Source organism: Cannabis sativa, chromosome 7, assembly GCF_029168945.1.
Source record: "Cannabis sativa cultivar Pink pepper isolate KNU-18-1 chromosome 7, ASM2916894v1, whole genome shotgun sequence".
Classification (NCBI taxonomy): Eukaryota; Viridiplantae; Streptophyta; class Magnoliopsida; order Rosales; family Cannabaceae; genus Cannabis; species Cannabis sativa.
In genome coordinates, this window is record NC_083607.1 from 35,153,248 (window position 1) to 35,168,668 (window position 15,421).

At 31.7% G+C, this 15,421-nt stretch overlaps 2 protein-coding genes and 1 long non-coding RNA gene across 3 annotated transcripts; 1 reads left to right on the forward strand and 2 right to left on the reverse strand.

Moving 5' to 3' along the window:
• Nucleotides 1-5,103: 5,103 nt before the first annotated feature.
• LOC133039833 (DNA polymerase epsilon catalytic subunit A-like) lies at nt 5,104-6,576 on the reverse strand. Its single transcript, XM_061118804.1, has 3 exons — nt 6,482-6,576; nt 5,480-5,581; nt 5,104-5,397 (listed from the first exon to the last, which is right to left on the reverse strand). Exons 1-3 carry the CDS (start codon nt 6,545-6,547, stop codon nt 5,341-5,343), a joined length of 225 nt encoding a protein of 74 aa, XP_060974787.1. The 5' UTR covers nt 6,548-6,576; the 3' UTR covers nt 5,104-5,340.
• A 101-nt stretch (nt 6,577-6,677) lies between these two features.
• LOC133039834 (uncharacterized) lies at nt 6,678-7,753 on the reverse strand. Its single transcript, XR_009688761.1, has 3 exons — nt 7,493-7,753; nt 7,295-7,402; nt 6,678-6,794 (listed from the first exon to the last, which is right to left on the reverse strand). It is a non-coding gene; the product is annotated as an uncharacterized LOC133039834 (long non-coding RNA).
• Nucleotides 7,754-9,885: 2,132 nt separating this feature from the next.
• LOC115698117 (peroxidase 7) lies at nt 9,886-12,527 on the forward strand. The gene is made up of 3 exons (XM_030625292.2): nt 9,886-10,572; nt 10,673-11,018; nt 11,132-12,527. Exons 1-3 carry the CDS (start codon nt 10,054-10,056, stop codon nt 11,338-11,340), a joined length of 1,074 nt encoding a protein of 357 aa, XP_030481152.1. The 5' UTR covers nt 9,886-10,053; the 3' UTR covers nt 11,341-12,527.
• Nucleotides 12,528-15,421: the final 2,894 nt, after the last annotated feature.

Here is a 15,421-nt window from a genome sequence, read left to right on the forward strand (position 1 = left end):
CTTAGCTTATTCATTTCGAATTAGCTCAATAACATATCATTGGATGAATGGTCTATAAATCATTTCATGTCATTCTATATTTTCTCTTAAGAAATTAAATGACGCATATGATTATAATCCCAAAATTCTATTCCCAATTGATATAAATCCTCAATCTTAGAAATATCCTACTTGTATGGGCAAATCTGACTTAGAGTTAAATTAGTAGTTGTGGTCCAAGATAGAATTACTCATTATATTTGGTATAAATTTAAGTCTTTGACTTTAATTTTAGAATCCAAACAGAAATTTTCTTATATTTCTAATTCCAGATACAATACAGTTACACTTTCTCATGTGTTAAATATCCATCTTTCATTAATGGATTAAAACTGTATGGAATATGAGTTAGGTATTCTGTGACCAGGATCCACTTGCACTATTCTAAGAATTCTTTTATAAACCTAAGTCATCAAAAGACACTACCACATTTTTTTTAATCTATGGCATTTGTATCTTGTTCATAGTGGATTTGACAAGATCAATCTCTGCAAAGAGATAATATGCCTATATCCACTGAAAGTAGTTCATCTCATTCGCAGATGGATGTACATTCAGGGGTGGATATGAGTTTTTCGTTGTATTCTTAAAACGATAACTCTAGATATACCTTTTAGCAAGAAATTTGAAATGTTTGAAAAATTTCATTAATTTCTAGCAATGGTTAAAACCATTAAGGTAAGTGGTTTAAGATCTTGCGAACTGATAGGGGTGGAGAAATAGTTAGTAGATATGCAGTTCAAAGATCATTAAATTGATTTTTGAATTATATCCAAACTTACCTCCCCAGATGATTTGCATATTGATGATTAGTTACTAGTCGTTGCCTAAATCCTTCTATGGTAATACAATTTCAGAATGATGTAATGGTTGTATACTTAATGTAAATCATTACTAGATTCATGGATGACCTAATCAAAATCTTAAGAAAAGCTAGAACTGTTAACCATGGTTTGTTAGCTGTTCTAAGTGATTAGGGGTGGACCATCCCATTGTCAATAGATAAGAAAGTGTTTGTTCAAACAAATACTACTTTTCTAAGAAAATGACTAAGTCTGAAAATAAAGTAGCAAATAAAGGAGATATTTATATCTTGATTCCAAAAGTGTTCTATCATCTTATTTGACATATGATGATCCCACTGTCTCTGTGGTCTTGTCACAACCAAGGAGGTTAATACCATTTAGTTTTCTTAGACATAATTCACGGTACCTTGTCGTAGTGGGAGAGTTTCTAGGAACTCACCTTCTTATGACTTGGGAGACACTAGTGATTAAAATCCATTGTGAGTTTAAACAAGTAATGGATTGTCAAGATAAGAAACTTAGAAGAAAAGCCAATAGAACTATGGTTTAATCCATTCACATGGAATAACCTAAATTTTTCTAATACAAGGACATAAAAGGAAATTTTCGTTTATAAGTCTATTCAATGGACTTAACAAAACTTCATGTTCCTAGTATTATAGGTTTGAGTTTATCTAAACCTATGGCTTGTGGTATGCCTGGTAATTACTTACTCAAATGCAAGCAGCTTACTTTAGTAAGATGCTGAAGCATTTTCTTTCTAATGGCAATCTATAGAAGCTTCACAACTTCTTAGGCATAGATTTTATTTATCTAAGGAAAAGTCTCAACTATTCCAATAAAGATAAAGGAAGAGTAATGGTGGAGAAAAGGTTGTGTTTAATTCAACCTTTCAGATCCTATTACGAGGAGTTTACTACTACTACACGTGAAATGTATATCGAGGTGTTGAGATTATTTGAAACGCACTTTTTGTTTTATATTAGTGCAAGTGGGAGTTTGTTGGGTTTATGCCCTAAATAAAACTCATTTCAATATAATCAGATTTACTTATTAATATAGATCAGAAATAACATTTAATGTTGCATAGTTCACATGATTTATTTCATGATTATATGTGTATAATGTATGAATTCCTCTGAAACCCTTTTCACATACTTGATCCTGTTTATTGTGCCGTCAACACATTGGAAAGTAAACATGACTATGTGAATAAAGTTTCCTAGATTTATCAGACATAGGGTTTTACTGATATGATAATCTACAACAAGAGTTTACTTGCATTTGGAGAAATGCTATGTTCTTTCCAGAGCATTGGTTAAAGTAAAGCTCAGGTTGGATGCATGGAGTATGCATCGAAAGGGACCGATATTGAACTTTGACTTAGATTTATTAAACTTACCGTAATATCTATTCAACTCAATATCGCCAAGTTGATCCTAGATCAAATGTTCTGAATCCTGTTATGATTAGGCTCAATCTTGAAAGGCTATTCGTGTTCTTTGATTTTTTAGTTAAGCCTACTTTTAGGTCAAGGTGATACGTACATTTTGGGAACACGGTAGTGCAATTGAGTGGGAGCGCTATCATAAACATGGAATCTATAGCTTCTATCTGGAGAATAGTAAGCAAAGGATGATCTCCTTCGAGCTTGACCAAACGAACATAAATGGTGGAGTACTCATTTCACATAAGCTGAAATATCATTTATACGGGGTCAGGTGTTTTAAGGAATAAATACATTGTAGGGTGTAACGGTAATCTAATCCCTTTACAGTGTATATCATTCATATAGAGGATCATTGATCACATTAGGATTATAACAATTGATAACTGATGATGCATCTATATGGTGGAACATATAGAGCATTCTATATATTGGGAGTGAAATTCTAAGTTCTATGCGTGGATTCAACGAAGAATTAATAAGTTAGTGAATTTTAGTGCTAAATTCTTGATCTATTTATTGGAAGCTCGGTTATATAGACCCATGGTCCCCGCACTACTTGAGATAATATTGCTTGTAAGACTCATGTAATTGGTTTTGATTAATCAATTATAATTCTCAAATTAGACTGTCTATTTGTGAATTTTTCACTAAGTCAGGGCAAAATTCTAAAGAAAGAATTTTAGGGGCATATTTGTTAATTATGATACTTTGTATGGTTCAATTAATAAATATGATAAATGACAATATTATTTAATAATTATTTATAGTTATTAAATAGTTAGAATTGGCATTTAAATGGTTGAATTAGAAAATTGGCGTTTTTGAGAAAACTGCAAAATCCAAGTAAGGCCCATTACTGTACCTGTATATAGCCGGCCACTTGATTAGAATTTTTAAACTGATATTTTCATTATTTTAATGCCAAATAATTCAAACCTAACCCTAGTGGAATGCTATAAATAGATAGTGAAGGCTTCAGGAAAATTACACTTAAATTTTCTATTTTTCCTTCAGAGAAAAACCTAAGCCTTTTCTCTCCCTATGTTTGGCCGAACCCACTCTCTCTCTCTCTTCCTCATTGAGATTTCGAAATTCTTAGTGTATGAGTAGTGCCCACACACAGCAAGTGATACCTCAACCATAGTGAGGAAGATCGTGAAGAAAGACTTTCAGCAAGAAGGAGTTTCAGCACCAAAGATTTAGAGAAAGAGATCCAGGTTCAGATATTGATAATGCTCTGCTACAGAAAGGAATCAAGGGCTAGATATCTGAACGGAAGGAGTCATATTGTTCCGCTGCACCCAATGTAAGGTTTCCTAAACTTTATATGTGTTTATTTCATCGTTTTAGAAAGTTCATATTTAGGGTGTTAATCAACATACTTGTGAGTAGATCTAAGATCCTGGTAAAATAAATTCCAACATTTTCTGCATCTGATTTTCTCAAAAACGCCAACTTTCAAATTCAACCATTTAAATGCCAATTCTAACTATTTAATAACTATAAATAATTATTAAATAATATTGTCATTTATCATATTTATTAATTGAACCACACAAAGTATCATAATTAACAAATATGCCCCTAAAACTCTTTCTTTACAATTTCGCCCTTACTTAGTGAAAAATTCACAAATAGACATAGTCTAAATTGAGAATTATAATTGATTAATCAAAACCAATTATATGAGTCTTACAAGCAATATTATCTCAACTAGTGCGGGGACCATGGGTCTATATAACCGAGCTCCCAATAAGCAGATCAAGAATTTATTACTAAAATTCACTAACGTATTAATTCTTCGTTGAATCCACGCATAGAACTTAGAATTGCACTCTTAGTATATAGAATGCTCTATATGTTCCACCATATAGACACATCATTAGTTATCCATTGTTATAATCCTAATTTGATCAATGATCCTCTATATGAATGATCTACACTATAAAGGGATTAGCTTACCGTTACACCCTACAAGGTATTTAATCCTTAAAACACTTAACCCCGTATAAATGATATTTCAGCTTATGTGAAATGACATCTCCACCATTTATTTTCGTTTGGTCAAGCTCGAAGGAGATCATCCTTTACTTACTATTCACTACTACAAAAAGTATAATTCACGTCGGTTTTTAAGTGTCACTTAAAGAATTTACGTCGGTTTATAAAATCGACGTATATACCGTAGACGCAAATAGTTTTTTATTTGCGTCATTTTCAAAACGACGCAAAAAACAATTTTCGACATTTATAAACCGACGCTAAATAATTACTTTTCTATTTATTTTATGCGTCGGATAAAAAATGACGCTAAATGTTTCATGACATTTTAAAACTGTCACAAAAAACTTATTACGTCGGTTTAAAAATGTCATATATATTACGAAAATACTTTTTTTTTACCTATTGCGTCGCTTATAAAGTGAAGCACAAATGTAGGTAAGGAAAAATTACAAATTTTCATGCAATTTTTCCCACCTGCATTATCAAATTTTAAAATAATTCTATATAATAGTAAATACATAACACAAAAAAAAAAAAATTAAAATATCATTTTTAAAACTAATATAACATTAGTAATCGATTCTATTAACTAATCACTTAATACTACCAAGAAATGAACCTTTAGTTAATCTATCACCAATTATTAAAATACATCAAAGATATAACAACTAAGCAGGAGAGAAAAGCGCCACGAGAAAAATTAAAATCAACTAGCAGACAAACAATCATCAAGTCCATTTCCAATGAGGTTCATCCTATAGCAAATAAGGCTAGTTATTTTATACAAAACAAGAACACCACCAATATATAATTTCTTTTACCCACACTTTTCATTACACTAACTTACATGTTTAAATTGAATATCAATTTGAAAACAGGGAACATCAAATTTTCTCAAAACTGTTACACATTCTCAGCAATCTTCACATCCCTCTAGCATAAAAAAGTGATCCAAATCCCTAAAATCTTTATAAATAACATGACCAGATGTCAGCTGATGAAAAGAAAAACCTGTTGCTGATCACGAAGTGCTCTTGAAAATTAGATGACATCTGATGTATGTATGAGCCAATCAAGTTCAAAATTCCCTAGTGGCACCTGTCCCAAATATTTGAGGAATTAGTATCTAAAATATCATGCAAACTTAACAAAATTATCACTGTAGAGATAAAGACATTACATGGGCATATCTAGAGAGAGAAATTCTTTCATTCAACCACTGAGATGTCGCAGCACACCGTTGCATTCCAATTTTTGCAGCAACTTGTTGCCACCCAAGAACCTACCCAAAGAATTTTAAAGGTAATGCATTTGACTATGTGCATGTGGCATGATAAATGGATGCAAATCAGCTATATATTCAAAATTTAAGATTTATTATCTGATAGTTACTATCACAAGCATTGGAGGGAATGCTCACACATGGGAAATCATCTAAAGCTCGTACACCTGACTTAATTGATTGAGCATTTGGGCATTCAATAACAACAATTATTGGTCCATGATGTTCATGTTTGTTGATCAACCACTAAAAATTGTATGTTATTGCCAGAGAGAATGAAAATAAGCTACAATGCAAATGACAAAACTGAAAATTTTTCTTAGTTAAAACCTGCCTCAATCATTTACCATATAATTACACAAACATTATTAATTCATTTATGAACTCAATTGGGAACGACAGTCTGGCACTCTGGCTTTTTAGAAGCTATAAGGGAAAAAAAAAAGTGCAATGCACCAGTAATGGTTATATAATTTAATCATGTGTTAATAGTATTAGAGAGCTAGAGAATTAAACTGGGCACTGAAATTTTTGTATTTAGTAGTGTAGCACTTTTGCTTACAACTTTTTTAATAAATTATTATGAATAATGTGTTTCATATATAAATTTTTCAGAACATATATTCATCGTGTAATTATTCTTATATAATAACGTATACGTCAAGTGTACGAAAATAATTGTTGTTTTATCATTTATAATTTTATGTATTTCTATTTTCTTCTTTATTGGCTATATATAAGTATAACCATGTAGGTAATAGACCAAAAAAGAAAAGCAAACACATTCATTTGCAGATTGCTTACTTAATCCTCTTGTGTATTAATTTATTTTAGAGTTATGAATGGTTTAGTAGAATAGATAACAACAAATGTGTTAATACATTTCATATCAAGAATTACCTGAGAGATGGAACCTAAGACCATGGTGAGATCATTCATTATGGGAATTTCGAGAGGCTCTTCCATGTCACATACCTAATTTGACAAAACAATAACATAAATCAGTTTGACAAAAAAAAAAGGTAGATAAGCATTATTGGATTAGATTAACTAACTAATTAGTTAAGGTTGATAGAGAGAGAGACAGATTCTTGCCAATATCTTCTCCAACTAGATAAGAATCAACAGCACCAGCCACTTCCATTCCTCTAACTTTGGTCACTGCAATTACTGCAGCCCTTTGTATTTCCTTAGCTGCACCATTTATAATGACCTATAGAAACATGGAATATTCAATATTACACAATACAAACATCAGATTATTTCATAAGAAAATTAGTAAAACCTTGATATTGCTTTGAGAGGGTTGAGCTGAACAAAAGATAGAGCTAGATGGTCTGCGTTTAGCGCTTAGATAACTGTTAATGATAGTTGGTTGAAATTGGCAGCTCAAGGCTACCATGGTTACTCAGACCTCTACCTGTTTTTTTTTTTTAATTTTATTTTATTGGTTATAATCCAAAAACACTTGAGCACCTTGCTCATTGTTTGAATCAAAGCTACAATAGCATGTAATTGAAAACAAATTTTCTCTTTCTTTCTTTCCTTCTTTAGTTTTTTGCTTCAACTTTTAACAACATGCAAATGACAAAACTGAAAACTTTTCTTAGTGCCTACCGACTATGCTTGAAGACGATCTAACAGAGTGTCATATTATTTTCAGTGGCCAATGCAATTTTGGAGCTTTTTACAGAAAAAATGGTCCCAACTCACCAGACCATCGCTATCAATGATTGGGGCAAGTTGTGGTTGAAAGCCACCAAAGCACCAGGAAACACGAATGCTATGAAGATGGCAATGTACTCCATCTCAACGCCTTCGCTACAAAACAAAATATAGAAGTTATCCAAGCTGACTTGGGTTTAGTAACACTTAGAATAGAGAAAGATTGAGAGAGTAAGAGTAAGAGACCTGGCAGCCGCAAGAGCATGGCCGAATTCATGGAATGATACAGAGATGATAGTAGAAAGTAGTACGTAGATACCATCAGCAGCAGAAGGTGAATGAGAAAGGCCAAAAATTGAACAAAGAGGCACTCGATGTCGTCCGATTGATTGCCATGATCGGCGGTTTGCTCAGCATATATATTTGACACTAAACTAAAAAACCCTAAAACCCAATTTCGATTTTAAGAGAAATAAAAAACAGGGTAACAACCCAGATGGAGAAAGAAGATCAATAATGAGAGAGAAAGAGAGAGAGAGAGAGAGAGGGAACTTGCCTGAGACCATGAGATGAGAGACCAAATGAGAAAACAGGAAGAAAAGAACAATGCGTGGGAAAGATGCCTCCAATTTCTTCCCGTGAAGTGCAGAGCAACCCCAAATCTGATCCTCAAGGAAGAAAATCACACGGCCAACAGACGATTTTCCACAACGACGGCGAATGCAGCTTAGAACGACGGAGGTTTTGGGGTTTTAGGGTTCTCACTGTCGTCTGAGAGAGAGAGATGCGGCTGTGAGGCTGAAGCGTTTGAAGAGAATCGCACGAGATAGAGAGGGCTGAAGTGAGTATTTTGTGTTTCTTAGTTTTAGGATTTGTTGCGTCGGTTATTAACTCTCACTATTGTATTTTGCGTCGTTTTTAAAAGCTCGCTTATACAATACACGAGTTTTAATAACAGACGCAAAATAAAACGTAAATTTTTAAATTTCTTACTTTTTTCGTCGGTTTAGTTTTTAGCGTCATATATCTAAAAGACGCAAATAACATATTATTAGTGTTATTTTTAAAGTGACGCCCCAATTATTTGAGTACTATTCACGTCGGTTAACGCTATGAATAGTAGCGTTGACCGACGTGAATAGTGTATTTTGTAGTAGTGATTCGCCAGATAGAAGCTATAGATTCCATGTTTATGTTAGCGCTCCCACTTAATTGCACTACCGTGTTCCCAAAATGTACGTATCACCCTGACCCAAAAGTAGGCTTAACTAACAAATCAAAGAACACGAATAACACTCTTGAGATTGAGCCTAATCCTAATAGGATTAAGATCATTTGATCTAGGATCAACTAGGCAATATTGACTTGAATAGATATTACGGTAAGTTTAATAAATCTAAGTCCAAGTTCAATATCGGTCCCTTCCGATGCATACTCCATGCATCCAACCTGAGCTTTAATTTAACCAATGCTCTTCAAAGAACATAGCACTTCTCCAAATGCAAGTAAACTCTGTTGTAGATTATCATATCAGCAAAACCCTGTGTCTAATAAATCTAGGAAACTTTATTCACATAGTCATGTTTACTTTCCAATGTGTTGACAGCACAATAAACAGGATCAAGTATGTGAAAAGGGTTTCAGACGAATTCATACATTATGTACATATAATCATGAAATAAATCATGTGAACCATGCAACATTAAATGTTATTTCTGATCTATATTAATAAGTAAATATGATTATATTGAAATGAGTTTTATTTAGGGCATAAAATCCAACAGATTGTTCGATGGAGCTTTGTGAATCACAGGAACGACGAGATTTACATTATCAACCTCGAAAAGACATGGGAAAAGCTCTAGCTCGCTACCAGGGTTATTGTTGCTATGTTCGCAGCGAGATGTCCCAACACGATACACTTTGCAACATTTTTAATACACATATGCATTAACCCAGTAAAAGCGGACCAATCACAGCTAAGTGATTTTCAAATAATAAATGCATTTATTTTACGCGGGACGTGATTAATCTCATAATTTTAGGGGATTATTGTTGTAGGATATCAGTTTGATTTGTAATTAACTACCCTCTTATGTAACAATAAATAGGAGCAGGATACACTGAAAAAAGGATGGAAAATCCTTAAGCGAAAAAGCCGTAATATTGTATCAAAAATATCTAATAAGATAGACTCATAGACTATGCAGAATTTTAACTGCAAAACCACGTAAAAAAAAGCTTTGTGTTCTTTATTTTTTTTTACTACTATTAATTTCTGTACAAAACAATCACGATTTAAGCATTAATATAATTAACAAAAATCTGCATTAACTTGAGGTATAACTAAATGTTGACACACTTTACTAATTACCAATACTTTTACTTTTCTAACTAATTTTACCTTAATTAATATATTCATGAAAAATTAAATTTCCCATCGTCTAAATTCCTTCAATAACAGTCATATATATTTCTAAATGTTGTACATATATGTGAAAGTCAATTATGTTATTTTATTTTCTCAAAAAAAAAAAAAGTCAATAATTTTAGATTTCGTGTATATCATATACCTAAACTACGTGTTACCATGTCCTGAGTATTTTCTAGAGGTTGTGCTTCCCACGTACTATAATTCCTCCCCCAATCTGATCATTTAATAATATATTCATTCCATATACATACGTATATTCTGCACATTATATATTATACGTTTTATATAAATACACATAATACAACCGAGCAATCTAAAGAGCAGTCATCACAATTCCATCCGATTACTAATTTGAGCTTCGAAGGAACCAACCATGAATCGTTCTTTAACTTCTTTTTCCATTTTTGTATTTGGAATTCTCCACATAGTTTCAGTCTCATCAGCTTTCTTCGATTTGCCGGCCTTTCGGAGAGAAAAAGAAGAAGTTCCAGACTCCCCAACTAAAGATTTTTTACATGTAAAAGACCTACCAAATCTAACTCCTAAAGCAGCGGCTCCGTCGTCCTATAACAAGTATGAGTATCATGATGATGATGAGAATTCTTCACCTCATGATGATCACGATAAACCATTGGAGGGTATCTTTTCCCTACCTCTTCCCTCTTTACTCTCTGATCACCACACCAACCAATCCAATGATGAAGACAAAGACAAAGACAAAGACAGAGATTACAACGATGAAGATTATTATTCCCTTTCCAATAACTACTACTACCAGAGTTGTCCAGATTTGGAATATATTGTCAATAGCAAAGTACAACAATGGGTTGCCAAAGATAACACCCTTGCTCCTGCACTCCTCAGGTTGCACTTCCATGACTGTGCGGTCCGGGTAAGCTAGATTTTATCAATTATATTAATTGAATTTGAATAATATCTTAATGTTGACAAAATCTTTTTCTTTTTGGATGGGTTATATAATATAAATATAGGGATGCGATGGCTCAGTTTTGCTAAATGACGATGGAAGCGAGAGGACAGCAGCAGTAAGCAAAACACTCAGAGGATTTGAAGTGATCGACGATATAAAATCAGAGGTGGAGAAGAATTGTCCGAAAACGGTGTCGTGTGCTGATATTCTGACTGCAGCTGCAAGAGATGCCACGGTTCAAGCTGGAGGTCAATACTGGGCAGTTGACTTTGGTAGAAAGGATGGTCTGGTTTCCATTGCTGAAGAAGCTGAGTCGATGGTCCCAATGGGTCGGGAAAGCATCACGGATTTGATCATGTTTTTCCAGTCTCTTGGGTTAGATATTGATGACTTGGTTTCCCTCTCTGGTAAGCAAATTTACTTATTACTATAGTACTAATTTCATTCATTCAAGCATTTGAATTATTACATTATTGAGCGATCGAGAGTGTTTTAATTTAACAATAATTAAACATTTCAGGGGCGCACACCATTGGAAGGTCATCTTGTGAGTCGTTACAACACCGTCTGTTCAACTACAGTCAGACCCAGCCATTAGATGGGACCATTAATTCAAAGTTCGCTGATTACTTGCAGAGAAAATGTAGATGGTCGACCGATCACTACGTACAGCTAGACTCACAGACTCCCTCTAAATTCGACAATGAATACTTTTTTAACATAAAGTAAAGGAAAACAGGAGTCTTATCAACTGATCAGCTACTCGCTTCCGATTCAAGAACTTCATACATTGTCGAGACTTTGGCTAACAACGATGGCTCTTACACTTTCAACCAACAATTTCAGAAATCCATGAAGAAGCTTGGCAATGTTCAAGTCCTTACTGGTCGCAACCAAGGCGAAATCCGAGCAAATTGCAATTTTGTCAACTCTGCTCCTTATTGACCATTGTTCTCTTGACAAATGTGAAATATTTAATTTGTATAACTTTGTTAAACGTTTCATTTTAATTTTCGTCATTTTAAATGATCATTTGAAATATTCTCCATCGTTTTGATACTATATAGAAAATAATCTTGATGATGAAGCTCCCTACTATAATTTCTTGAAAAATGTAAGGGATATTTGTGAGATAAATGTCTCATTTATAGATTCCATATACTTATATACTACTAGCAAAAATTACGTGCGAGGCACGTATACTAAATTTTATGCTAGTTTTTTTCTATGTTATTTAAAAGTGATACAATAAAAAATTAAAGAAAAATATTATTAGTTATTAGGTGAAATTATTATTATGTGTATCTAAATATTATAATTTATAATGTTGTCAATTAAAAGTGAATACCGAATGCAATATATTAGTGTTTAAGAAAGCTTTGATGATTTAAATATGTTCTTAAGTTAATCCAAAAATAAATTAAAAATTGATGTTCCAATACTTAAAGAAACATTACTTAAATGGGTGTAAGATAAAAAGAAAATTAAAAATCAATCTCTAAATTATTGATAATTGAAGATAGCATTTGTCTAAAAATTGTAGATAAGAAAACTAATGATAGTCATTGGTGGATTTCAATCTTCCTTTGCTTCGATAGTGTAATTTTTGTATTTTGCACTTTTTTATTCTAGCCGGGTCCGCATATATGTGGATTGTCTATTTTTTCGTTGATAAATTGAATATGGTAGTGTCGACAAAAAGAAGAAACCATGTTTAACATAAAGCGATAGTATTCTATAACAAAATACTATTAAATTATTAAAATAAAACTCTATACGATTAAAATTTCATATTTATCTTTATTCAAAAAGAAAAAAAATTGATAAAAAAAATGAAAAGTTTCTATTATTTGAATTTCTCATAAACCATTTTATTTTTAATAATAAACCATTTTATTTTTAATATAAATAGAAAGTCACCCATGAATTTCTCATAAACCAAGAATTTTGTTATATAGACACACTTTATATAGAATAGATATAAAGGAGAGAAGTATAACGCGGTGGCATGACGCCCTAAAATCATTTCACATACCTCCATCTATTCTCCCCTTAATTCTCTCTGTTTTTTTAATTTTTTATTAAGTTTATAAATATTATTAAATTAATTAATTATATTTAATTATATACTCTAGACTATGTAAGTATTTACACATATATAATTAATATTATAAATATTTAATTATTATAAATATCTAATTATTATTTAATATTATAAATATCTAATAAATATTTAAGGTATTTAATTAATATTAATTAATTTTATATCTAATAGATATTTAATAATATTAGATTTTAAATTAGCGATTCTATGTATAATAATACATATACATATATATAGACAAGCGAAAAGTTACGTGCGAGGCACGTATACTAAATTTTAGTTTTTAATTTGTTATGTTATTTGAAAGTGATACAATTAAAAATTAAAGAAAAAATATTATTAGTTATTAGGTGAGATTATTATTATAGTTTAGGTGAGATTATTAGTTATCAGTAGGAGATTCTTTATAGAAGCAACATCAGTAGGAGATTCAATTTAAAATATTGTAAGAAATCAATTAGATCAGAATATCGAGACGAACAAAACCGATGTCAAGTAACAGAGAATTCAAACTTTTTTTTTCTGTGTGGGAGAGAAAGATAGGTTAGAGTTATGAATATGGACAAACTCACAAAATTATGTTCAAAGTATGGTAGCCTTATTGATGACCGATCTCATTAATTATCTAAATATCAAGTATCCATACAGAATTTCAACTTAAATGTAGCAGTTATAGGGAGCATAAAATTAAGCACAATAAATAATCACATGTAGCTATTGGATATTGCTTGTTTACCTAATCAAAGCTGATGTTAATATAAGATAGATTATATCAATAAAGTCCTTTTGGGCTCCTTCAGTGAAACAAGATGCAAGATCTAGAATAAAATATCTGTAAAACCAAAATAGAATAGTTGTAAACACTAATATTATTGCATTTAGACAAGTCTTCACTAAATAGAATAAAGTCATCTATAAGATTCTAGTTCTATGATAAACAGTATTAGTATTAGAGGAATCAGATTTGGATTATACAAAAATAAATAACGTTTACTTAGTTTTATACCCCTTAATGTACAATATGATGATTTAAACATCAAGTGTTATTCAACTATTGCTCAGGCAAGGCACCCGGGAAACACCAGCGTAGCATTCTACATTACATCCTAAGTATATCTATCAAAGAAACTTCCAGATATCAATGTCTACTCATGTAATTTGTTAAAACAAAATAGTCATTTAAAACATTAAACATATATTTTCTCAAAGAATCCACGCACATTTTAAACTAAAATCTAAGAAAATTTCAATTGGGAAGTAGCGAATAAAATCACAAAGCGAAGATGAAGAATATTTCATAGAGATGGAAGGAAGGCTTTTCTCAGAGGAGGATTCATCTTCAATCGCAATATTTGGAGATAAAGAGGGATTTTTATCAACAAAAAATAAGAAAGGCATATTACCTGAAATCAAAGGAGTTACCGCGCCGTAGATCACCATTATTGGCCAATAAGAGTGGAGCGACGAAGTGGCAGAGATCAAAGGAGCATTTCACAGATTGGAATCGGAAGCTTGAAATCACAATAAACCCAATCGCTCGGCCAAAATAAAAAATATTATTTTACCTCAGATTGATGTCAAAGGAGAAGAGGGAGAAGTGGCAGAGATCAAAGGAGCATTTTACAGATTTGATGTCGTCTGATTGTGAAAGAGGGAGAAGAGTCAATCGTATTTTTGGGATTTTAAGCTTCCAATCTCAATCGTATAAATGACAATTTCTATTTTTTTTTAGAAAAAAAAATGACCAAAATCATTGATAACTGAATAATGTCATACAGACTAAAGGACTATATACATCTCAATCAATAAAATAATAAAAAGTCATATAGAAAGAATACAATGATATATATACATATAGTATAGACTAATTTATAAAAGTGAAACCATACCAATTTATAAGAAAAATAACGAGAGTTTATGATGAAAAGTACTACACTAAATAAAGACATATACAAATAAATATGCAATGAAATACATGCCAATTAATTACCATAAAACACTAAATAAAAACCATAAAGAAGATCAATAATTGATATTTATAACTTCCTTGAAAAACTATAGAGGATGGTTAAAAATAACTGCTAAAAATATGCAACAAAATTATGAAATTTAAATAATAATAATAATAAATAAATAAATAAATAATTAAAAATAAAATAACTACAGAGATCAATGTTACCCGACGATAAACGCAACCACCACATCACCATAGCCTCCGTCAACCACCATCACCGCACCAGATTTAAAACCAACACACCACCACAATATGTGTTTGAATCTTACATGAATCAAAATACCTACGTGCCACACACACGTACACATAAACATAATTGTTTGGACTCGTCCTTATAACCCATATTCCTTCACCTTCTTCTGCTTCTGATCTTCTTTATCATCACCCCTCAAAAGGGGCAAACTCAATGACACAACTTCATCTGATGATGACCCTCTCTACTTAAATTCCATTCCCAATTTCCAACACACACTTAAACAGAGTCTTAATTATTATATTTATAATTATATAAACTTAATTTATTTTTTGAATGGTTAACTTTTTAATTTTGAGAATAGTGTTTAATTTTTATTTAAAAAAATACATATACGCAATTCATCGTACAATTAAAAATAAATATAATATAGTATTTCTTTTTTGTTCTTTTATTTCACATTTGTACAGGATAAGTGTTGAATGGAAGGGGAAGCAGA

Bases quoted from the DNA above. Each gene is read 5' to 3' on its own strand.
- LOC133039833 (XM_061118804.1), bottom strand. From the start codon at position 6,547: ATGGAAGAGCCTCTCGAAATTCCCATAATGAATGATCTCACCATGGTC. The intron at 5,582-6,481 runs GTAATTCTTGAT...TTCTTTGGGTAG, and splicing joins TCTTAGGTTCCATCTCTCAG to GTTCTTGGGTGGCAACAAGT. The intron at 5,398-5,479 runs GTAATGTCTTTA...TATTTGGGACAG, and splicing joins CTCTCTCTAGATATGCCCAT to GTGCCACTAGGGAATTTTGA.
- LOC115698117 (XM_030625292.2), top strand. From the start codon at position 10,054: ATGAATCGTTCTTTAACTTCTTTTTCCATTTTTGTATTTGGAATTCTC. The intron at 10,573-10,672 runs GTAAGCTAGATT...ATATAAATATAG, and splicing joins TCCATGACTGTGCGGTCCGG to GGATGCGATGGCTCAGTTTT. The intron at 11,019-11,131 runs GTAAGCAAATTT...TAAACATTTCAG, and splicing joins TGACTTGGTTTCCCTCTCTG to GGGCGCACACCATTGGAAGG.